Source organism: Copidosoma floridanum, unplaced genomic scaffold (genome assembly GCF_036245765.1).
Source record: "Copidosoma floridanum isolate Cflo_tuat_1 unplaced genomic scaffold, Cflo_Japanese_pri ptg000018l, whole genome shotgun sequence".
In the NCBI taxonomy this organism is placed as follows: Eukaryota; Metazoa; Arthropoda; class Insecta; order Hymenoptera; family Encyrtidae; genus Copidosoma; species Copidosoma floridanum.
In genome coordinates, this window is record NW_028321895.1 from 2,996,853 (window position 1) to 3,020,810 (window position 23,958).

The 23,958-nt window shown below is 40.5% G+C and overlaps 1 protein-coding gene across 1 annotated transcript in view; it reads right to left on the reverse strand.

Annotated features, from left to right (window-relative positions):
* Positions 1-23,958, reverse strand: part of LOC106636713 (fasciclin 3) — a 255,150-nt gene that overhangs the window by 14,605 nt on the left and 216,587 nt on the right. Inside the window, exons 2-8 of the mRNA XM_089592489.1 lie at positions 8,399-8,722; positions 6,640-6,762; positions 6,345-6,530; positions 6,051-6,235; positions 5,199-5,343; positions 4,321-4,380; positions 3,310-3,423 (exon numbers count right to left, since the gene is read on the reverse strand). Of these exons, the coding sequence (XP_089448615.1) occupies positions 3,310-3,423; positions 4,321-4,380; positions 5,199-5,343; positions 6,051-6,235; positions 6,345-6,530; positions 6,640-6,762; positions 8,399-8,722 (1,137 nt within the window). The remainder of the gene's footprint in view (positions 1-3,309; positions 3,424-4,320; positions 4,381-5,198; positions 5,344-6,050; positions 6,236-6,344; positions 6,531-6,639; positions 6,763-8,398; positions 8,723-23,958) is intronic.

Consider the following 23,958-nt stretch of genomic DNA (forward strand, 5'->3'; position numbering starts at 1 on the left):
CAACTGCTAGCTACAATGATGTTCAAGTTGTGCACTACGATTAGTTGTTACGGTGGAAGATATACATACAAGAATTAAGTCACGTGCTCATTTCGGTTCAAGCTGGCATTGTTAATGTGCTTGGGAAAAAAAGGATCATTTTAAAGCTAAAAATAGTATTATGGTGTGTACAAATCAGGTGAAAAATGTTGAAGATGTAAATTAGATTTTAATTTTAGTTGCCAAGTTAATATTTAACTTAAATTAATTTATGAAATGTCTCGTAGGACAAAAAATTTTCCAAGTAAATAGCTATGATCAGCCATTATTGTTTTTTTGATAATTAAATAAAGTTTCATGTCAATATTTTTATTGTATCATCAATTTTTCTGTTAATTAAAAGAAAACTTACTATCATATTATAGTTTCATCGATATAAGTAGTTTTTTTTTTATTGTTTTTCAGTAAAACTTTTTTTATTTATTTATTCTTTTGAAATACTCAGTAGACATGTTAAGTCTAATGATTTATAAAAATTTTATAATATACGAGCACTTTTACTCATTTTTTTCATAATTGATTTTTTCAAAATATTCGTTATTTCTATTTATTATAACTTATTATTTTCGTATTATTTAAATACTACAACAGAAAACTAAGAGAAAGTTCAATATTGTAATATTTTGAGAAATACGTCTCAATTTTATGCTATTACGAAGCGATGTGTGAAGACAAGACTACAAAATTTAAATTGGTAAATTGAGGCTCATATGTACACGGTAAAGTTTTACTGAACTGTGCATGCAAGTCTAATTAGTTTTTGTGTTTCTACAGTAAAAAAATTGATTAAATAATAATTTTACATCTTACATTTATGTGTTAATGGAAAATTATTAAATTTCACTGGAAGTTTTAGGAAAATATATGCAATAACTTACTTAAAAAAGGTGCTACATATAATTTGACGTGCAAACAATTACAAAGTGACTATCATGATTAGTGTGCTTATGAAAACATTCTTATTATAAAATAATTATGCAAATCTTTTAAAAAAATAATCACTTTATAACAACTATCTACTGATACTACGTATAAATTATAATAAAATTTGAAAAAGCCTTTCTCAGTCCACAAATCCTCATTCATAAAATGCAAAGTATACTCATACTTTGAAAAGTTAATGAAAGGCAGCATTGAAAATAATAATTTCACTAGAACGTTGTTCAATGTTTTATATAACAAGAAATGAAAAAAAACTATCGAATTTCGTTAAACAGCTTCATGGCTGACCAAACTAAGAGTATACTACTGAAAATAGAATTGACGTATACATTAACACAATAATAAAATAATCACTCAATTAAAGATACAGGAAAGTCTTTTTCATCACTTAGATATGAGCAAAAATGTTTTTATTATAATGTAAAAGTCATGCAGTGTTACATTTGTTTTTCATGAAAACACAGTTGTTTCAATTTGAATTCAACCAGGTTGGTGAAAAAAAAAGAAAAAAACAAAAACATGCAATCGTGAAACACACAATTTAAAATTGTCTCGTTTTAATTCATTAATGAGGAAAATGAGACCCAAAAATGACGATGCAGCTAACAGTAAGAGATTGGAAAAGTCAATAAATCACATGTCCTGACTTGTCCACACACTTGCCTTCGCCGATTTGTAGCGGTTGCTTGTTATTTATCATACTTTATCTACACGCAAAGACAATTTACGTTATCACACCTATGCGATTTTAATTGTAAAATCAAATGCATAAACTATACAAAAACTCATGCAAATACAGCTTATATCCGACATCATGCATTACAAAAGTTTTGCCGATGCGTTTGTTCATTTTAACTATTATCTACATGTTTAAAAGTCTTATAGAATGAATCAATTTTTTTCAGAATGGAGAATTCACTACTACAGTCATAAAACTAAATGTAAAAAGATGTTTACTCTTTGATTTTGAAACCAGTAATGCATAATTACTTTCATAAAACATCAATTAAATGTTTAACACTGATACGAATATTTGTATTACTGTTGTAATTGGGTAAAAAATCGTTTTTCATAATGACGAAACTAGTAAATTTTCCTTGATTCAATTCAATTTTTTTGAATTCTTCAATAAGTTAATCCCAACGAATAGACTCAAAATACTCCATTCCATTTTTCAAAGAGTAAACATATCATTAACAACATTCGAACGGAACACAATGCGTACATTGATACACAAATATTCTAAATAATCAGGACGAGTCCTTTTAATAAAAATACGTAAAAAGGGATTTTTACTTTAGTAATGAAATAAAAAGATCAACAAAGCATAAGGAATCGATGAAGGTATCAAACATCAAGTACTTCGTATCGTTCTATGGGATAGTAAAAATCGTGTAAAGTCTAAGGGCGAGAAAAAAAGATGCGCATGTACGTGACATTGGCAAAATAGGCAACAATAAAAATAAAATAATCGAATTACAGTACAATAAAATCAAAGATGATAACAAAAATAACAACAGCAATAAAATACGGGGGATCTAGTTGAACTGACGGGCGAGCGTGTGGCTGATCAGCAGCGGCGACTTACCCCCATTGGACAGTCTCAAGCCACGGTATCGCGAGCTTTACGGTTGATGTTTCTCTGGGTACTTTACTTGGCCCGGCTTGCATGCTGTCCTAATCGGTAGGTGCATACAAACACACAAGACACAGTTTTTGATTGACGCTCCTTGCCCAAGGTACAATGTTTATTCAACAGTCATATATCACTATGATCTGGGTGTCTGTTGTCATTAGTGTAGGTGTATACTATGTACATGGCGTGTGCCGAGCGACGGAGACAGCCATTCCGGGCAGTGTTATTTCTTTTCACTCTCGCGTGTTCCCACGACCAACGGTTAAGTGAACAAAAAAAGTGATCTTGCACGGTACGAATACTTAATTTAGCAACACTGAAATGATAATTTGCCAATTTTTCTCCTCGTCCAAATCGGTAATTTCTGGCTTTGAATTTTTCCCAAGTAGCAGGCGGGTATGCCAAAACGACTAAACGTTCGTCTACTACACACGTGTGAACACACACAATCACAGATTTTGGTGCTTGAGATGGAACACGTGTCGAAAGCACAATCACCGTGTACGAGGACAGAGAAACCGGGAAGACGAACGCCAATATTGTAATACCCGTAACCTGTTTTTCGGAAGCTCGTGCGCGAGCACAGTGTTAAGGTAGTGCTCGTTCGAGCTGTAAATTCTCGCACGAGAGTAAAGTTCTAATGTGAAAAGATCGAGGTAGGGGGTGGTCGGCACTGTGGATGGATTACTCACCGGCAAAACACCAGCGTCCAGTTGCGCGAGCGAAAACCACCAGGAACACAGCGAGGATCAGCAGCAAGACTCCGATGACGATTCCAATTATTGATCCGGCGTCCAAGTCGACTCCTGCAAGGAATATGATTCTTTTAGTCCTCGCTCTCGTAATTTACCTTCACGTGGCGGAAAGCAGCCAAGTCTTCAAAGAATGTTGGTAGACTTGCAAAAGAGATTGAGACAAAAAGCTGTTGTGTCAGAACCACACATTTCAGTGGTTAAACAGTTTTAAAACTATTTTATTACTACAAATGTTTTTTATGTGCGGTTTGTAGTGCAGTCAGACTCGAGCACGATTATTTAATAAATTTTAGAACCCTTTGAATGAAAATTATTTGTCCCAAATAAAGTTTGTTGCTTTTACTGAACTATCTTTAATTCGTTGCTACTCAAACAAGCACTATTATGGAACATTTTTTCGTAGTTGAATAAATTATTTTAATCTTTTTTTCAAATACTTAACTCCTTTTTTTTCTAAATTACTTTTTCTTTCAAATTGCAATAAGTACACATCGTTTATGCTGAAAAACATTTTAAGCACTGAAATAGTACGTAGTAATTGAAAAAAAATTCTCATCACAGATGATGCGTGGCTTAATACATTAAAAAAATAAAATTATGCTGCCAAACAAATTGAAATAGTATTTGCGCCCAAGTCTGAGTACAATGCTAAGAGAATTCTGTTTCCTAAAAATGTCATTTTTATCATGGCTTCAGCAAAGTGATACGCAATTATCACTACAATCGTTTGAAAAGTTCAAAACAAAGTATTTGAAAATACTTTCTACAGAATTCTGATAACATAAAAACAATAAAAATATTTTCTGATCACAACATAAAATAAAAGCACTTGTAAGCCCAAGTTAAATGTAAGCGTAGAATTTGCAGTATTAGAAACAATAGTAACAATTGTGTAGGAGAGAAATTTTTTAAAGAGTTAGTTATGAAAATGTATAAAGTGAGAATTACCTAGTGCGTGCATTTGTTCGGAGAGCTTACCATAGAACTGACCAAATCGACCTAAAGCTCCTGGGTGAGCATGCAGTGAAGTGATATTGCATTAGAAAGAAAAATTTATCGTGGTAAAATGAATGTTTGTTATTTATAGAACTAGACTGTTATTTTGATTAATGACACGATGGCTGTCTATTTGTATATATAACTAACGTTTACTAAAAAAACTATTATTTCGTGCTGTTTTTACTATTTGAGCTAATTTTTTTGGAAACGGAGATGAAGCGTCACCGTCGAAAATTCCCATAAATTAACAGAAAGCAAAAGATATTGAGCCATGTTTTTTTAGCCAACATAGCTGTATTTATTCTGTTTAAATAAGCTTAAGAGGACTATTTTCTATGACATCCATCGGTATGGGATCTAACACCTCAATAGATCTATCATTTGTTTTCACTTTGAGAATTATTTTTTTTCAACCAAATACATATAAGCAAAAAGCTATTTACAATACACATAAATCTTTTAGTATAATAAACCGTACAGCAGTGATTAACAGTTTGACCATAATTGAAATTCAGAAGCGTTAGTGATGAGTTTATACGTATTTCCGTGAATTGTACGTAATACATTAAGCGATGATCACAGTGAGTTTTAGTGGTTATTTTCTTATTTAATCGGTAGCACTGATGTTGCATGGCACTTATTGTTAGTCAAAAATTAGAAGCAAACTTTTTGAACTGCTATTTTTAATAAATAGCTTTTATAAAACTGCTAAACACCCATATAACATCACTGCTATAGAAATGTGCTTTCCAAGTGATGGACACACCAGAATACATATATTTCTAACTATATAACTAAAGGTTGAACAATAAAAAATAGAAAACAACCTGCTGGTGGCTCGGATGAAGAGGACAATATTATATTGTAATTGGCGTATCCTTCACCATTGTCGGCTCGTAGTGCGTACATCTTCTCGGTATCAGATTTCTGAACACTGTCGATGGTCAATTCGACATTCCAGTATCCTCGGCCCTAATTAATGATAAAATATTTATTAACAAAATTCAAATCTCGATCACTGAATAAATTGTTTTTACCATTCAATAACACCTTCGTAGTCATGGCATTATTTATTAATTTTCAATTAATATTCGGTAATATTCAATTTATTATTTGAAGCAATTACTTTTCATGCATAGTTATTTTTGTTATTTCACGCGAATAATTAAAAATTCATAAAAGCATCATTAACATTCTCAATTTGTCTTGACTGCAACGTGGTGTGAAATAAGTTAAAAAAAAAGTAAGGTTTCTACGATCAAATTGAATTGTGTACGAACGGATGTCAAAATTGGTACACTCTGAAAACTATATATGAATAAGTAAGGATGCGCAAGAAAACGACGGATGCCCGCAACATTAATTCCACAGAAAAAAACAAATTCGAAATGATGGCAGTATCCCGAACGAGCGCGATTGTCAGTCACGGAACCCACGCAAACCTCGTCCGAGCGAAGCTTGGAAAAAGGAAGGGAGCGTCACAGCGTTTTTCCAGCCGAACAAAACTGTATTTGCACGGCAAACAGCGCTTCGACGCCAATCACTCGCGCGGGACAATAATGGACACACACGCCCGTTGCACCACAGCTGATGCGAATGTCAAACAGGGAGAGAGAGAGAGAGCACCGGCCGATCGAGTATCGATTTTCATGCAATTCCCGGACGCTTACGAAACTCACCAAGTCGATGGCGGAGGAGGTCTGCAGTCGGCCGGTCGAGTCGGTTTGGCCAGCGGGAATGTCCTCGTCACCCACCTTCCAGGTAAAGTTGGGCTTAGGGTTGGCGTGCACCGTCACGTTCACCTTGCCGGACCTACCGATCGCCTTGCCGAACGACTCGATCGTCTGTTGAGGCTCCGGCGCGACTACGAACACGAGACAGAAATAACACTTACTTTGGAGCTGACTGGCAGTAGCCAATGTACACTGGCTCTACTGGTTCATGTATAGGCGAGAGGCGCGCAAAGTACTCACAGTTGACGTTGATGGTTCGCTGGGTCCTCAGCGGTTCGGCGAGGGCGAGGTGGCTGGCGACGCAGGACAGGGTTTTGCCGTGGTCGTTCGGCGTGACGCTTCGGGACGTGTTGAGCGAAGCCACGTTGCTGTCCTCCATCCGCCCGTACAGGAACGGCCTCTCGTCGTACCCGATGGGCTCGTCGTCTACATTTACCGGTGGGTATACGTTAGTAGGAAGTAAAGGCTGGTCGAGGAAAAGAGTTCTGCCGAGCGCTGGGAGAAAAAATCGAAAAAGGAAGATGAAAATGCTCACCGAGGAAGAGCGAGACGTTGGCGGGTGGGCGGCCGCCCTCGGCTGTGCAGCTGATCTCCATCTTCTCGCCAGGCTTGAAGTGTCCGATCTTGTTGAGCCGCAGCTGCGGGTTGTCCGGCTGTCCTGTGAGGGCGACGCAAAACTTTGAGCATAGTACCTTTTTTGTCTTTCTTTGTTCGCAAGTCACCTACACTTTTCGAGCTCTTCTCCCCCATAAAGCACGCTAGAGAGAATATTCTTTCCATCTACATTTTTCTCGCGCGAGTAGCTGCGTGCACGCTCGTGGTTCGTAGCTCACCCGTCGCGCTGCTCGAAGACCATCGGAGCTGTATAGTATATACCCTCCATGTTTCGAAACTTTGAGGGCGGAGGGTTCGGGGACTTATGCCCTTGAGCAGCGTAATCCGCGTGTTTTTCTTGCTAGCTCGCTTACGCGCGCAGGGCATGAATTTTTCGAAAAATTGATTTTTACGAGCATACGCGTCGTGGACTCGGCTGATGGGAAAAGTTACGCGAACCGCCGAGGGTACTGCATTATTGTACTTTATGGGCGAGAGGTTCCCCCCCCCCCTTTTTTTTGTCGGATGAAATTAATGGTCATAAGCGGGAGATAATGCGCCTCGCGAGCTTGTAGATTTAATATAGATACGGAAGATCTATGATACCTAATACCGGGTATGGCTTATACGTAGTCTTGTACAATACCTATGTATGTGCTCAGTTTCGCTAATATCTTTTTAATGCATTTCATCCTCCTAACCACGAGTTTTCTTTATTCCTGGGTCTGAAGAAAGGACGTAAGCATGATTATTTACGGTTTTTGTGAGTACAGTTGTAGTTACAAAAGCTTTTTCAAGAAAAAAGTAAAATTCTGGATTTCTTTAATTATTTCAAGGAGGTAATCAACAACTCGGTATCCCTTCTCACATACTGTACATTGTCGCAATACTCCAGGGGTCTGATTTCGCACTTTGATATCCGTGATCGAGTTCGGATGTAACTGTCAATTCACGTAGTCTAAGACAAGCTCTTTATCGATAAAAAGTGGTTTCGCTGAACGGGTTTATCAAAAGCTTGTCTTCTATCCAACGACAAAAAGAGTGTAAGAGTTTTAGTTTCATTTTTGTCAAGCTTAAGTTTTTTTATATCAATCTATCTGTGAAACGTGTTATTTAAATCTCAAAAATCTTATGTTATTTATAAATTTTTTATAACAATCACTTAAATATTTATAGCGAAGGGTAAAAATTTACATCGACTGACTTTGAAGGCTTTCCAGACACTATTTTTATAAACTTTTTATTAACTTTGATAGTTTTTTAAACAACACAGTAATATACGAAACAGTATCAACTCACTCGATGAGTGCTAATAAATCTTTTAAAGTATATTCTTTGAAATCTCATGGTGACCAAAAGACTTTTTAAACTCCGAAAAAATGATGATATCGAAAAAAACAGATCACCAACTTGTATAACTACTGAATGAAATGGGTATAAATCAATCAAAGATCTTTTACCGTGACAGTACTAAGTGAAGCTATATCTTTACGAAACCCCTATAGGGGGACAAATAAAAAATTGGCAGTTTTCGGTAGTCGATAAAATAGTGGTATCGCTTGAAGTTTCCATCGGTGGTTAGAAATATTTCTCGTAAGAAACATACACAGCGCAATCTGGACTTACATTTTATTAAAACCGGGCACGGTAGAGAGAAAAAAAAAAAAAATGAAAAATGATCGAGATGCAGGTGTACTCACTAGCCACAATCAGTCGAACCGAGTTAAAGCTTTCGGTGCGTCCCTTCGTGGGCGTAAGGTAACAGGTGACGTTGCCGTCGTGCTTTTCCTTGATCGACGATATCTTGACGCCGCAGTGGCCCCTGTCGATGCCCTCGCCAAAGTAATCGATACCATCCTCCGAGGGTTGGTTCGGCGACAGCACGAGGCTGGGCTCGCCCGGTATGACGAACCGACAGAACTGCAGCGGCACGGCCACTTTGCACAGGATCGTCCGGCTCTGGCCCACGTTCACCGCCACCTGGTTGTCCGGCTGGATCTCCACCGGCAGAGCGGTTTTGTAAGCTGCAACGTGAAACAGAAAATTTTTCATTACTATTACTATTTCTCTTTCAAATGCACGGGCTAAAAAGTCTTTATACACGCTGGTCATGATAATTTATAACACGTGCTCGAGTGTTTATCGCAGAGTCAACCACGGGAGTACTTGTGGCCGTGAAAATAATGTAACAGAAAATTAGTGGAGTTGGAAATCAGATGGATTCAGTAAATTTTGAGCCAAATATTCATAGAAAAAAAAAATTACAACGGTTTCATGAAGTGAATTTGTTAGATAAACGTTTAAAGCTAACCACTCGAAAAAAAAACTGCAATAATACCCTCATTTACTCCTACTGCAATTTAAATAGCATACGAGCAATAGTGTCTTCCGATTCGAGACTACGCCCTCGCATTTATCATTCGCCTCTATGACCAGAAATCGTGATCTCATGCTTATAATCATATTTATCCATCGTTTTGACGATTGGAAAATGTTACCTAGATTTTCCCGAAACTTCCTGCATTTGCATTTAAAAACTCGGATGAAAATGCAAAATTTAGAGGTCACAAAAAAATGCAGAAACAAGTCACAATATGATTATTTGAATCAAAGGAAAATCGATACCTCGCATAAAAACGTATTTTCTCTGTGCCTGGAAGATCACCACGCCATTGGATGTGACAATTGTTCAGCGAGCGTCACAACTTGGGAGTCATTTTCTCCCACGACCCCTCGTGATAAAAGACATAGTTGATGAAACCACCGCACAGCATCGGTATACACCAGCCACGCGCTAAAATTTAATTATACCGAAAGTTCCCGAAGGAGCAAAGCAAGTTTTCTTCCGCAGAGCTTGGAAACAAGGCTGTTCGGGTGTACGTAGCGAAAGAGACACGTAAGAAATCTCACTGCAGCAAAAGCACTCCGTGTTCTCGGGTGCAAGCGAAGTCTCGGCGTACAGGTATACGTGTGTCTCGCAGTGGGAAGAGGCCGTGCAATAAGTCGAATAAGTTGGCCCATGGGACGGGTCTGCTGACACGAGCGTGTGCCGTATGTGCCCTGGAAGAGCTGTAGCGCGAGAGAAGCGCATACGGAGAGTACAGCGCGAGTGTCTTGGGGCCAGCCGCGGAAAGCGAGATTTACGAGGCGACAAAAAGGAGAGTTGATTAAGCCATCCTCTACATCTCCATCCCCCATTCCCCTCTAAAAGCTGGGCGCGCGCGCTCTTCCCTTCCTCGCGAAGCTTCCTCTCATTCTCCTACTTTGTATTGTCTTTCCTCGCTCCCCTTGTATCTAGCACCCTGTAGACGTATGTTTGACTGGTGAAAACTTGTGCGAAAAGTTCACGATATTCTTGGAAGCACACATTTTACGCGCTTCCTTGCTACTCTTTGATATAAGACACTTGTACAGCGCAACTACGAGCTTACCATTAAGTACACTGTAACTGTACGCGTATGTTTTGGTTTGATTAGTTAGATCAGCAGACTTAATGCGTGGAAAGTTACTACCTCATGATATTTGGAGATTTACATAAAACTAATTGATTGGGCACATATTTACACTGACTGTCATAATTATTAATTTCCGTATACATTATTCCAATGTCCATAATCGTCGGTTGTTATGTATACTACAAAATATTTTTCAACAGTTTTATTGACAGATTAAACGCTGATACAACCAAAGCGTAAACAAGTGATTTAAGCCTCAATGGTAAAATATGTAATATTTTGAGTTAAATTTTCTAAGTGACTGTACACGCATGCCATGCATCAAACATTGAACTCTATATTTGGTACTGCGTCAATAGCCAGTTAATGCATGGTGCAGCCAATCGAAAAATTTGACACATCTAAAATTCAATAAACTCACTTATTAATTGAACAGTCGTTAGGCATTAAAAGTGCGCACGGATGCAAAAACACAAGTTCATGTTCCACCAAGCAACTTCTAATTAAAGGAGGATTATGTTTTCTCGATAAAAAAAGGCAGAGTTAAAGAGCAAAAGTGCAATCGCCAGCAATCGATGTAAAGCGATAGAGCTCAATGCCCCCCCCCTCTCCCCCCGAGCCCTTCACCACGCAGCGGCAACAAAAGTCCCAACAGACGCGATTACCCAAAGCCTCGTCGTGAAGTCTATAACCATCACCGGTCCATCCTCGACTTCGGTCGCATCCAAGTGTACCTACTCTCCCATGAAAAACTTATACCGTGCTCTCGTCGGTTATCGCGCGTTCGCGTACACATGAACCATAAAGCAAATACAGGTGCGTGGAAAAAGAAAGTAAAACGGAAAAAAAGAAGGGAAGGAGATCTCTATCCAGCGGAGTTTTATCCCCTGGACCCTCAGACCGAGCTCCCATCAGCAGAACGGCAATTGCACTGTCAAGCCCGACGATAGCGTGGCTTGCGACTTCGAGCCGTACCCGCAAAACGATCTCGTCCATGTCGTGTTAATGGCACCGCTCGGCAACCGTGATTATATGGGCGTGCCTGTACACACGCGTGCATGGACATACAGTGCTTCCGAATAGCTCTATATGTGGTCGCCAATGTTGAGTGCTGAGTGCTCTCTTTCCCTCTTTTTCTCCTCTTGAAGGCATGGCTGCGATCAAAACTTTTCTAGTACTTCTGTGTGTGCACTTCAAGCACGCGAGTGTCATACATTTTGCTCCTCCCGTAACCTTTAGGGTGAGATGTATACGTATGTACGTATGTGTGTTTGCTTATTGCTTTCGTTTTCATAGGCTTTTGCTTCGTACTGGTACTTCTTTATCTTTGCACATATCGTGTACCGTCGCGTATTACGCGCAAGAGTCTACGCAAGCTAGGATAAAACTTTTTATCGACGTGCGTAGCTGTTGGCACTTTTTTATTTTATTGTGCGTACAGGCCATGATCTTACGTCTGCGTTGAAAGTATCTCGATGATACAAAGTTTGGGTGTTTCGTTTAAGCAGTGCTCAGCAGTCGTTTCATTTTTTTTTTTTTTTTTTCGAACGAATAGCTACATCGGCTATTTTCTCTGTCTTATAAGCTGCAAGTACATTCATACGGTAATATATGTTTCATTACGCATAAAAATCTACACTTTCTTGCAAACGAACGTGTAAATCTATTGCTAAGTCAAAAAGTAAGTATTCGTCAATCATTCGATTTTAAAGTCCTTGGTTAATGTACTTTGAATTAAAAAGGTATTATAGCTTTATGTGGTCAGCTAATGATAAATTTTTAATCCCAGGAGATTTTAAATTATAATCCAGATCACAATTATTTATTTCTCTTATTACTGCAGATTCAAGTAATTTCATAAGAATCTATGATAAGAAACTGTCAAAAATTTAAAACAAAAAAAGAATTTTTCCGTTTAAATAACATGCAGAATATTTTGATGTATTTTGGGACTCATTCTTTCCTGTTTTTCAAAAATAACCCGAAATTTTTCAAATTTTAGGAGGATAAAACGTTTTTAGATTAACTTGTCTAAACACACGGTACTTTGTAGTGTTTTATAAACTCGACATAATACATAATAATATTAAAAATATTTTTTACTTTGGGTATGTCATAAATCATTAAATATTTTGGTTGCTAAGTTTAAAAATTAATACAAAGTTAATACATAAGAATCTACAACAAGTAGATGGATATATACCGTTTGTTTATTGCATCCACAGTACACACAATAAAGAATTGTGTTTTTTTTGTTTCAGTTTGTAGGTACAGGCGTTTTCAAAAATCGTTTAAATGTATTTTTTAATTTTTAGTTTTCAGTAGTTAAATTGAATATCCAATACCAAATACTAAAATGTTATACTTCCTATTCTACCCGTGCAAGAGCTCACCGTCTAAGTAGATATAGACAGATAAAGTAAGACGACATTTCGATGGGCGGGAAATGTGAAGTGACACAAGGACAACTTAATCTGTATAGGAAAAAAAATTAAAAAGAAATTTATTGCAGCACTTAAATACTGGCATACATGGAATCGTTACCCACGAAAAAAAATTTACTGTTGCAATTGATGGTAAACTTTTTGTGATAAAGCACTACTTAAAAGCGTATGTACATATTTAATCTTATACTTAGATAAAAGTTGAAAGACAAAAATAAAAAGCAACACTTGGTATGTAAAAAAGATAAACGTAGACACAAATGAGCGAAAAAAATGCGCAAGTTCTCTTTGATGCGAGGAGCATAAAAAAAATCCTACACTTTACAGAACTGTGCCAATAAACCAAAGCTTTCACTTTGTACGCAAAAAAAGAAAAACTCGAGTGTTCAGGTCAGAGACCAAGTGCCACATAGCACGTACGGCGCATTACATGAAAAAAGGGCCCGCAGCCAAGCAAGAAGGAAAAAAACGGGCCCCGAGCATGCCTATGCTTGGTTGCACCAGCGGGAGATGTCTTTGACGAGCGTTGATGCGAGACCGTGCATACATGCATACATATTGTACAGCCAGCACGCGTGGCCCATCAATCTGGCATCTTGGTGACTATAGCAGCCCCCAAGCTCACCAAACCCATCAACGCCACACATGTACACAAGGAATGAGGGAGGAAGCGGTTGCAGCTCGAGTGCACGCATTATGTTGATACACGGGCGTGTAAAAATTTATGCTAAACCGGGTGGAGCGATAGCTCGCTAGACTGCACGGGACAACGCGACTATCATACTTTACTTTCACCAAATTTGAGGGCGTAAAGAGGAAACGATACCTTATTGTGCTGGATATTGTTGTAAATTTATTTTTACGATTAGCGGAGTAACGTCACCCAGTATAAAAAACGATAAGTCACAAAGCTTCCCATTTAAGTAGAAAAAAAAGTTTCATTTTAATATTTGCATTGAAAAAAATTGTGTTTAAACTGCTGCTTGGGTCAAAAAATAACGTCATTGGATGGGAGTAAAAAAAATCTATATTCCCTTGTGTGATCTGCATTCTCCATGCATTAAAATTGCATCGATTGTACGAGCTCAATCACACTTGAATCAATATGTACTCACCCGCCCCGTACTGTACTGTTTAACGTAAGGCTTACGAAGGGAGACACCAACATTTTGTTTGACTGTACGTAATAATCGACTACCTCTGCTACTAAAACATATACGCTGTGACCACTATTTCGGTGCAACATGTCATTGGATTCCAGGTAAGCAACATGATAACAATAACAACACAAACGCAAGAGAACGAGTTCAGCGAAGCGCAGCAGGGGCATAAACGTACATATGCATATTCCATCGTTTTATCTTATGTGCATATCAAAACAGAGTGGCTCTGGCGTCAAGTGAGCCACGAATAACAGCATGCAACAACAAGAACAACATTCCTGGTCGTTAGGTATGTACCATACATGCACCACATATGTATAGGTACTGTACGAGGGTGATGTGCCGGGTAACGCTGTTAAAATTGCGACGCGTAAAATGACGAGCGTAATAGCAGATCCATATACTTGCAATTTAATATTGGTCATTCCGATTTTGAGTGTGGGCCCCACGTATAATGTGCACAAGCGGGTATATTCGCGTCATACCACATGCGCGCACATGGAGTTAGCTGTAAAGTTTATATGCTTTATTGGCGTTCCCTGGCAATAACATCACGAGACGAGTCCACAGCGATGCCACAAATGTGACAACAGTGGATTACTCGTGTTTAACCGCGTGCGTTGGTCGATGGCACGCACCAATCTACGAGCTCTGTTTATCCATCCCGTGAGCTGATCTGGTCGCGTGGCTGCGATATACACACCCTTTGTCTCTCTTATCTCGTTGTACTGTGTACGGGTGACTCGCGTAGTCGGTCGTGCAATCGATCGGATGTACAGTTGATGGGTTTTCCCGTGTACCCACTGTGTTTGGTTGGATGGAATTTCCTTTTTTTTCTATTTTTTTTTCGTTACGTTATCTCGATTCCATGAAATTCAAGTATTTCAAGCTTTGGACGTGGAACTATGTGCACTGAGAGAAGGATTTGTTTACCATCAACGTACAAGTATGTTAACAGGAAATAAGTTTACATGTTCTTTATAACTTTTTTAATTTTAACTGCACACTGGCGGCGTGTTAATAATTAACATGCCATATTTAATACTTTTATTACTCTAATATCAATAAAACAATATATATGTTGTGCAATGACAATACATCAAGATAACGTTCAGTACTCTATTATATGTAATAAAAATGTAAACGAAGTTCATAATTTATCAGATAAAATATCATTTATACCATGGCAAAATATTGGAGTGAAATATTGATATTTCAACTATTGCAATACGTATGGTTTCGGGATACAAATTATACATATGTTAATATTTAACATATAAAGTTAATTACTAACAAATCGAGGTTGCATAGGTATTCATTAAAAATAAAATCCAACACGTGTTTAAGTATTTCATTTTTCATGTTCCGAAAACAAAACAGCTGTTACCTCTCTCAACTTTTCGTATACATATTTTTTAAAACCAACCCAATTCTGACTTCGTAACATACATGAATAATGATAGTAAATAAAAATAGCTTTTGGAAGTAATTAAGTGGTTTCATCTACTTTGCTGCTGAAATGGCTTTATATGATAAAACGGAGATACAAATCAAAGTCATAGAAATATGTTGAATTTTACTTTCCTCTACTCATAACCTTTAGAACTTGCAATTTTTAGTTAATAATAATAATTTGCTGTAGGGTACAAAAATAATAACATTATATTTCTTATTGTACGAATTTATTTTTCCCTAGCAAAGAGCAATGAACGTATGTTTCCTCAAATAATATGTACAAGATATTTATAATGTTTACATGTTCAATATACCTGTAAACGAAAAAAAAGTTGGCTGGTAAAAAAGCACTCAAGCTTTACGCCATAAATGGATATTTTCTTCCACGCGAGAACACCGTGTTTCAGCCAGACCATCCGGATTTACATATGGCGCAATAACGATTCAACTAGAATGACAAAGTCGCTCTTGAAAAATGAAAAGAAAAAAAGGCATGGTCGTAACGACATCGGTAGAACACGAGCTAGTAAGCTGCGCTTAAGCCCAAAAGCTCCGCGACGCCTGCATCCAAAGCGACTGTGGCTGACGAGCTACTAAAACCCTCTAAAAATAGACGGTGTACCTCCGTCCCGTAACACCGAAACAAAAGCCCCAGCAGAGGAACAAAACGCAAAAAAAAAACAGGAAAAAATCTCCAATTCAATCAATTCCAGACCGAGATCCCTCTTACCGCTTTGCATGCATACAATAGCGCGTTCGGGTACGCGATGACGCTGCAACACAGTTCCCAGCAGTACTCGGAGGCGGCAACACCTCCCGGTCCAGCTTAGTCCCTCCCCCGAGCTGCATGAGACGCCACGGTTCCTACAGTGTCGCTAATTTCCCCCGATGCATAAGCTTGGCCAAGGAGGGAAAGAGGCTGGTGGTATCTGTTTCCATACCCTCCACGTACTTGCACGAGATCCTCCTTTGCCAGGAGGGTGCACAGTTATTATACACATGGTACCCGCTCTGGCTGTCGCGGTACCGCAGTATAAGGGAGTGCAGCTGTATGGAAGTTAAGCCACTTTAATGCGCCATGATGTTCCGCCTGAGAGCCGATGTCGTAACCGTTAAAGTTGGCCTGCAGATACAAACGTACGCATATAGATACACCTGTGTACTTGCCATCCTCCTGGAATGGAGAGCGTGGCGAAAAAGAAATTTGCGGCTTTGAAGTGGAAGGGAAAAAATAGTAAAATGCTAGGGTCCACGGGGGAATGTTTTTATGGCGCGGCTATGGTGTACGGGTGGACTCACGAATTGGACTCTGTACGACTGTGCTTTCATATTTTTCTATATCTTTTTGCTCATTTTTTTTTTTTTTTTTTTTTTTTTTTTTTTTTTTTTTTTTTTTTTAAAAGAGTGTGTTTTCCTTCACAATGAGGTCGCGTTTAAGAAAATTGATCGATAGTAACAGTTTTTTTATTGGTAATGACATGATTTTGTACTTGAGCCCGTAAATGGTGCAACGTTTTCTAGATTGAAATCACTAAACATGATCGTAATGTACATATCAACTCCACACGAAATCGTTGTTTACTTTGATTCTCTGGTAAATCTGGTAAGTAAATAAATCTGTATAGTCATAATGAAATGCCTAGTGAAATGACTGCCCTGAACCAATCATCAACTTAAAACCCGATGGTCCTTACACTGATGAGTCGACCACATCAGGTCGATAACACACGGTAGGTACCTGTGTATATATATTCTGAGCACCATGGAATAATATTCAATTATTTCGGGACACAAATGGTTCACCGTGGATTAACCTGGACCCAACAATTTAATACTTCTCGTGCTATATATCAGCAGCACCTATTGTTATGACAAAAATGAATGTGACAGAAAAAAGAGCCCGCCGAAAGATCCGAAGAAAAAGTGCTCCAACCACGCCAGGCAGTATTTTTCACAGCTGACAGCTCCCGGATTCGCACCCAGTCGTACGAAGGCCGACGACGTATAAATGGCCAAGCGTCAAACCTCGGCTATTATAGGAGCAATAAAAACTGACGCGACCAAGCGTCCGCCGTGACGACAAAAACAAGGAGTCAAAAAACGACGGATCGACAGCAGCGCCGGATTGACGAGCGCTAAGCTGCCATAAGCCCATCGGTCCCGAATTTCAAGAAGAATGGCTGGCCTGCGCGACCGCGCAATGGCGATTTCGGTCCCGCGGACCATCTACAAATCATCGCATCTGTTGCGGTGGTTTTCCCTCGGCTCGCGACACGCGTTGTATACATACACCACCAGCCAAGCGTGCAAGGATCAGCGGTGCGGTCAAATTATATCACGGCAGCGCGTATACGCTCGCTCATCGACACGTGGCTCCGAAAATCTGATTTACAGCCTCGCCATTTGCCACCAACACCGGCAGTCGATAACAGCGGCACATCCGTACTCATCGAGAGGTACGTACAGACATGCGTTGGTTCGATTATTAAAAAACATTGAGGGACCTCGATGGACATAGATACAAAAAACGTGACGATGATCATACCCTAAGGGTGTCCCAACTCGATCGAGCCCCGTGAGCCAGTCCTAACCGAAATATTCCTATTCGGATGCTTTTCAATTTTCCCTTGGTGCTTCGGTGGCCCCACCCCCGCAGCAGCTGCAAAGCCTCGATACAGCCCTCGGTCCGATCGGGCATTTGCAGTATCCAGCAAAATAATCACGCGTTCCAACTTTCTTTTTCCGCGCCGATCGCAGCTGAAAACTCAGAGGCGAGAAAAGCTCTCGCTCCCGATCCGATCGGCTTCTGGTTGCGCGTAACAGTGCGGAAATCGGGCCGAACGACCCGTCGGGGGGGGGGGTGAGGTTCAATTTGCGCCTCGCTCGAGCTCAATTTTTTCCAAAATCACGGATAATACGAGCTGCGGAGGAAGGAAACGAGGAAGAGAGCGGAGCCGTAATCGCGGCAATCTCCCGCTGATTTTCAATTTTCTCGGACCGCTTTGGGGGTGGACTACGTCCGGGCAGGGATTGCTGACGAGGACGGGGACGCGAACTCAGCACTTTGGGGCTTGTGCGTGCGTGCTCCAAGAGGGACGGAGCCTGTTTTTCGCGTGTGACTTTGCTGGTACTCCCTCTCTCTCTCTCTCGCTTGGTCGCGTTCTAATCAACTTTTCTTGGTTGGGACTCCGTTTGGCTCGGCTTTGCCTACCATTTCACTTCTTGCACTTGGATGATAGTGAGAGCTTTTTGTCCGGCTACGGGCTTCATTGTTACTCGGTTGCGCAAGAACGTTTTGATCAACTGGGGTATGGGAGTTTTGGATGGCTTGGCGTTGCGAGTTTTCGTGCTGAAGTTACCATGCGACGGGCGGTGATTCCTACAGAATAAAGTGGGTAGCATGTACTTTGTTCTAATAAATTTGCAAGCTGATGTCTGAAAATCATGCTGAGTACAAAGGTTCTTCCTTGGTGTAGCCAATTTTTCCGTGCATTTCATCGAAGAACGTACCTTTTGTTTTTGTGGGGTTTTATGTTCAGCCACTTTAGTGTTTAATCACTAGAAATACAAATTTAATCCTACAGTAAATGTTTACTTGTAGAGTCCGACAAACTCGTATATCTACAATGGTAATTGAAATTTTTTCTTTTTTTTTATGTAATTACACCTTTTGAGAGTTCTGTGAAGACGTGTTTTTAGCGTTTTGTATATATGTATGTGTATACAGAGTTTTCACCTTTTCCAGAACTAGTCTCAGCTTAAGGTTCTATAACGAATTTAATGAGTTAGAAGCAAAAAATGTATAATAGAATTATTGGAGATATCGTCAAATGCGATCCTATGATTACGCAACAAATGAGATTGAGTATCGTAAACTGTGGTGATGGCAATTGTAATATATAGTATATTCTTCTTATCCGCTGGAATGCAAAAAACTTCATTCGTACTGATCCGAGATATTCTTTACTTCCCTATGCTGTTGAAATAATATTAATCGGACCTAGCGATCATCATCTCAAGTTGGATACACACCTATTTTTCAAGTAGTAATTAATATTACTTTAAGCAATCTCACCAAATGACCAAACAAGACCAATAAGTTTTGACGAAAATTTTCAGTTCAACAGGCTCATTGAATTGTAGTCCAACTCAATCTTAATCGATCGATCAGCCGAAATCAGTAGTAATATCCGACTTTGATCAGCCACACTCGACAGCAACAGAGGCTCATAATCACGCTAATCTTTATGCATCGTATAGATATCGAAAAGTTGTAGTGATATTAAGATTTGATAACATTGACGCAATGTTAACTCAACATGGCTTCATATCACGTAATATATATGATACCACGATTGAATTCCCCTTGAGGAGCTTAAATGCTTACACTGATTCTCCTGCTCCGAACAGGCCGCTTAATCAAATCAGGAATGAAATTTTTCATCCACCGAAGAGCAAGGTGAGGAGGGGGCATTAAACTTCTGGAGATCCCGTACGACTCGATCAGTTTTGCGAGCAGCCAAGACAACGGGAACCCACGGGTTGACAAACTTGCGCGCCCCCTCGAACTTTTCAATGGAATCCTATTAAAGTAGCTCGGCTATTTTTGCCACCGATCCATCAGCCCTCCCTTCGGGCAACTTCCCCGTGCGAGTGGTAATCGCTTTTGCCCTTTACCTCACTACGAGCGCGAAACTTCGTTAAACCGCGTGGCTGGTGAACTTTCGGGAGTGCAACTTCCAGGACTCTGCGCTCTTTGCCACTTATACCTGCGCTCCAAAATCTAATTCGATTGTGGTCCAAAAATTGATTGCAATTAATTAAATGCTTATTTCTTCATCACCCTGTGATATTGCAGGCGTTCCATGCATTCACGAGCAAAAGAGGGACGGCGTACATCGCACTCGATGTCCGACGAAGCAGAACAAAAGACGGAAATTTAATTAAACGCTAAGCGCGCAGAGCTGGATTTTAATTTTCCCTCCCTCTCTGTACAATAGCATTCCATTCCGGTAGAATTGTACGGGCATCCCGTTGTAATTAAGTGGTTGCGAGGTGCAAGCTCGCTGATGTTTAACTGACACAGGGGACAACAACTTGTCTCTCAAGTGCAGGTATACCCAAAAGCGTGACTAGCAGTTAGCACAGTTTGGGTACTGCTTCGACGGCGCTCGTAGGGCAACAATAGAAAATTAGAGGTATATGAAAAAAGGAAAAATTGTTAATCAGACATGGCCGAGACTTAGGTGAGCAAGTTTTCTCTCACAATGGCTCTAAACTCGAAGAAAATCGTGTGATTTCCCTTCACCTTTAAAAGATGTTTCCCTTCTTTCCTCACGCGGCAAGATGGAAATCCCACAGACAGTATTTTGGATAACAAAAAGGGGCAACGAGTAAAAAAAAGATCCTAGGTATTTTTGACTGGCGTCGGTTCGGCCCTTGGACAGCCCCCGAATCTCCATAGAGATTGAAGGTGGTACGCCGCCGAATAAACTCCTCGGATGAAAGCCCGAGCTCGCCTTCGTGATGTATACACCTCGCCCCCCGAAATCCCTTCTCCTCCCTGCCCCCCTTCCATCCCTCGGATGAAGGTTACCGGAGTGTATTAGCAAAGGAATCTCTCCTCCCTCCTCTCCATCATCCCACACACTGGTTCGCACCCCCTGTTTTTCCGGCGTTATTTAAGAAGACGCTTCTTGCCGAAATTTATTATTCTCCTTCCGGGCGTTTCGGGGTGCCGGCCGCAATCACTGTCAGCAATGTAGGGAGATCGGCCAAGTTTTCCGTCCCGCGCCGGAGTGTGAAAGGGGAGAGGGCGGGATCTTGCTTTTCTCGATCGTTAATTGCCTCTGGGTGTTGCTTTCAACTCAACGGACTCGAATCGGAGACTGATTTCGTCTGACGGAGGGATAGCTTGTTTTCTCTGGCACGACAAGCGCAATCGTGATGTATATCACGGGAAAATTCATTATTTATTTTCTACTGCTAGCTGCACGAATTTCGCTTGGAACTGTAACATTTAGCCTTTTTGTTCCGTTAAATAAATTTTTTTCGAGAAAAAAGCTCTTTTTCGATTCGTACAAATTGCTGTTTTGTTTGTCACGAGGATTTTTGTTAAATTCAAACGAGCCCTTGCAACGCCGAAAATGAAATTATTACACCTTTCTCTCGGGCCATTTGTTTAACAAAGAAAATGAAAAATGGTTGAAATGGCAAAGGCGGTGTAATAGCACGTCGCGCTGCATAGGTACAACTACATACACAGCACATCAGAAAGAGGCAAAAGAGAAAGGGAAACCGGGAACAATCGTACAATGGTAAATGAAATATTTGGCTGCGGCTGACATAAATCGTCCGCCACCACTGCAGCACCGATTTCACGATGAAACCTGAGCACCGAGAAATGCTTTATTACTTCAGCCTAATAAAACTTTTAGCCATGGCTGCAGGTATTGCCAACTACCCCCTTGTCGTTGCTTCGTGCTCATTTGCAACAGGTGAAATATTCAAAGTGTGCAGCTGACTTTTGTCAAGATTTCCGTGAAAGAGTTTCACGTTTGTTTGTACCGCAAGCGACGAAATTCAAAGTATGCCATAAAGTGTACATGGATTGGGTTAAAAAGTTTGGAATTTCAAAGGCCGTGAGTAACGGGTAGAGGCGAGTGGGGTTAAGGGGGAGAGACCTAGAGATGAAAAAGTCCCGCAGGAGCGAGTCTTTTCTCGATGGGGGCACTGTGTGTGTATAGACGTCGCTCGGCCATTCCCGTCGCTGCCGCCTGCGCCGAGTTTAAACGGTTTTACTCGCCGATGATGACGTTAAAATTGAGTTATGTAAAGTAGATTCCATATTAAATAACTGTCGTCGCTGCTTTACCGAGGAAGACTCTCTGCGGCGCGCTAACTTGGCCGTCCATTATATCGGATATTTCAGGCTCCCCTTCGCGCCCCTCCGCCTCTCTTGTACAAGTATACAGCCCTCCGCCCCCGACTTCGGAGGCCCCCGGCAAGTCCCGTTTGGGGAGAGAGAGATTTTAATCTGCACTTCCAAGATTCACGAAAGTTGTATTTATAGCGTATTTTCACGATGATGGTTATATGCGGGGGAGGCTTTAATAATTCTGATCCGAGCATGGATACCTCGTTGGATCAGTTGCAGCGCTGAATGGACGAGAGCGCGGGCTTGATGTTTTTCTTATTTTTTGTTTAGATGCCAATGATGGTGATGAGAATTTTGTTAATTTTCGATTCGATAGTTGGTAATTTTGTTATACTGGTGATATAATCATGTGTTAATTATAAGCACAGTGGCAGTAATCCATTGAGATGATGTACGGACGTTGTTATTGATGGTGATTATCATTGTTCGGAGAAAAAACACTAAGATTAGATTGAAGTGAAGAAAACTGGTAGTGCCGTATGGAAATTGGTAAAAAGACTATAACTATAATTATTACAACACCATAAATATATAATTAAAGCCGCAAGAGAAAAAAAATCTATTGACCAAAGATTCCCCATTTTTACCAGCCAGTATTTGATTAGGTGGGGCTGGTGGTAAAATGGTGTACGAAGCATCGATTTGGTAGCTCTTGAAAGGCTAAGCAGTAGAACTACGACAATTCTTTTTGTAAAAGACAAAAACTTCAACTGCACGTTTTAAACGTGCACTTTAAAACACATTTGGACTCACAGTGAGTCCATTTCGGAGATAAAGAAGCCGATGCCTTGGCAAAGAAACAGCTAGGTGAAAAAAGAAAAAAGCCACCCTGGCTCCTTACTTCAGCGAGCCGCCTCGATGCTTCCGAACTGTGTCACTACTGGGGGGGAGGGGGGTAAACTACCACGGCGGCTTTTGAATTTTGCTATAGTTTCGCCGCCACGCCCTGGACCGAGCTACACTGGTACATACCTGGCAGCCCCGGAAAGCGCGGGGACGAGACGCCGAGCGATTCGCAAAAGCAAAGTGCACTCCGCCGCTTGTGCATAGAGGGGAGACTCACCCTACTGCAAATGCGACGAAGACGGGGCTGTAGGGCTGGTATATAGTTGCGGTAGCGGTGGCTCGAACGCTTTGACGATCCCGGGATGCGATGACGAGCTTCCGGTCGCGTGTTTGCTTTTCGGGGATTCCGGTTGGCCCCATCCACCCCTCTTTCACCCTCGACCCGTGAGCCGCTGCTGTTACTTTGTCGTCCTCGAGAGGCTTTGTCGTCTGCGGTGGTGGAGGAACATGAGACGGGGGCTCGCAACAATGGCAAACATTCCGCCAATTTTCGAGTCTTTCCGGGAATGAGTTTGATTACTCGGCTGGTCCTCGTGAGCTCAAAACTGTGGCAACCGGTTGGAGCTCCCGTCCGTTTGTTGGAGGATTTTCGAATATTTTTTCAAAAACATCTTCACGAATAATGTTTATCTAATGCTGGAGCGCATCATTTCTGGCAAATGAGGTCGTCAAGCTTTTGGCTTGCATTTATAATATCAACTCATTGAATTCCGACGGCACGCACCATCGTAGCAGGAATTGATAGCTAAAAGGGCCATTTGTATGGCATGAACTGAGTAAAGTCCCGTGTAAGATTAATTACGTATTGAATCTCGCTTTACGGCCATCACCAAGTCAAACCAGATGCATCAAACCTAATGCCACTGTTGCTTGCTTGGACCATTTCTCCACCGATTGGACTGTACCGACCTTAAAAAAGTAAAAATGGTATCAAAGATAGTCTCGAGTGGACGAAAAGTC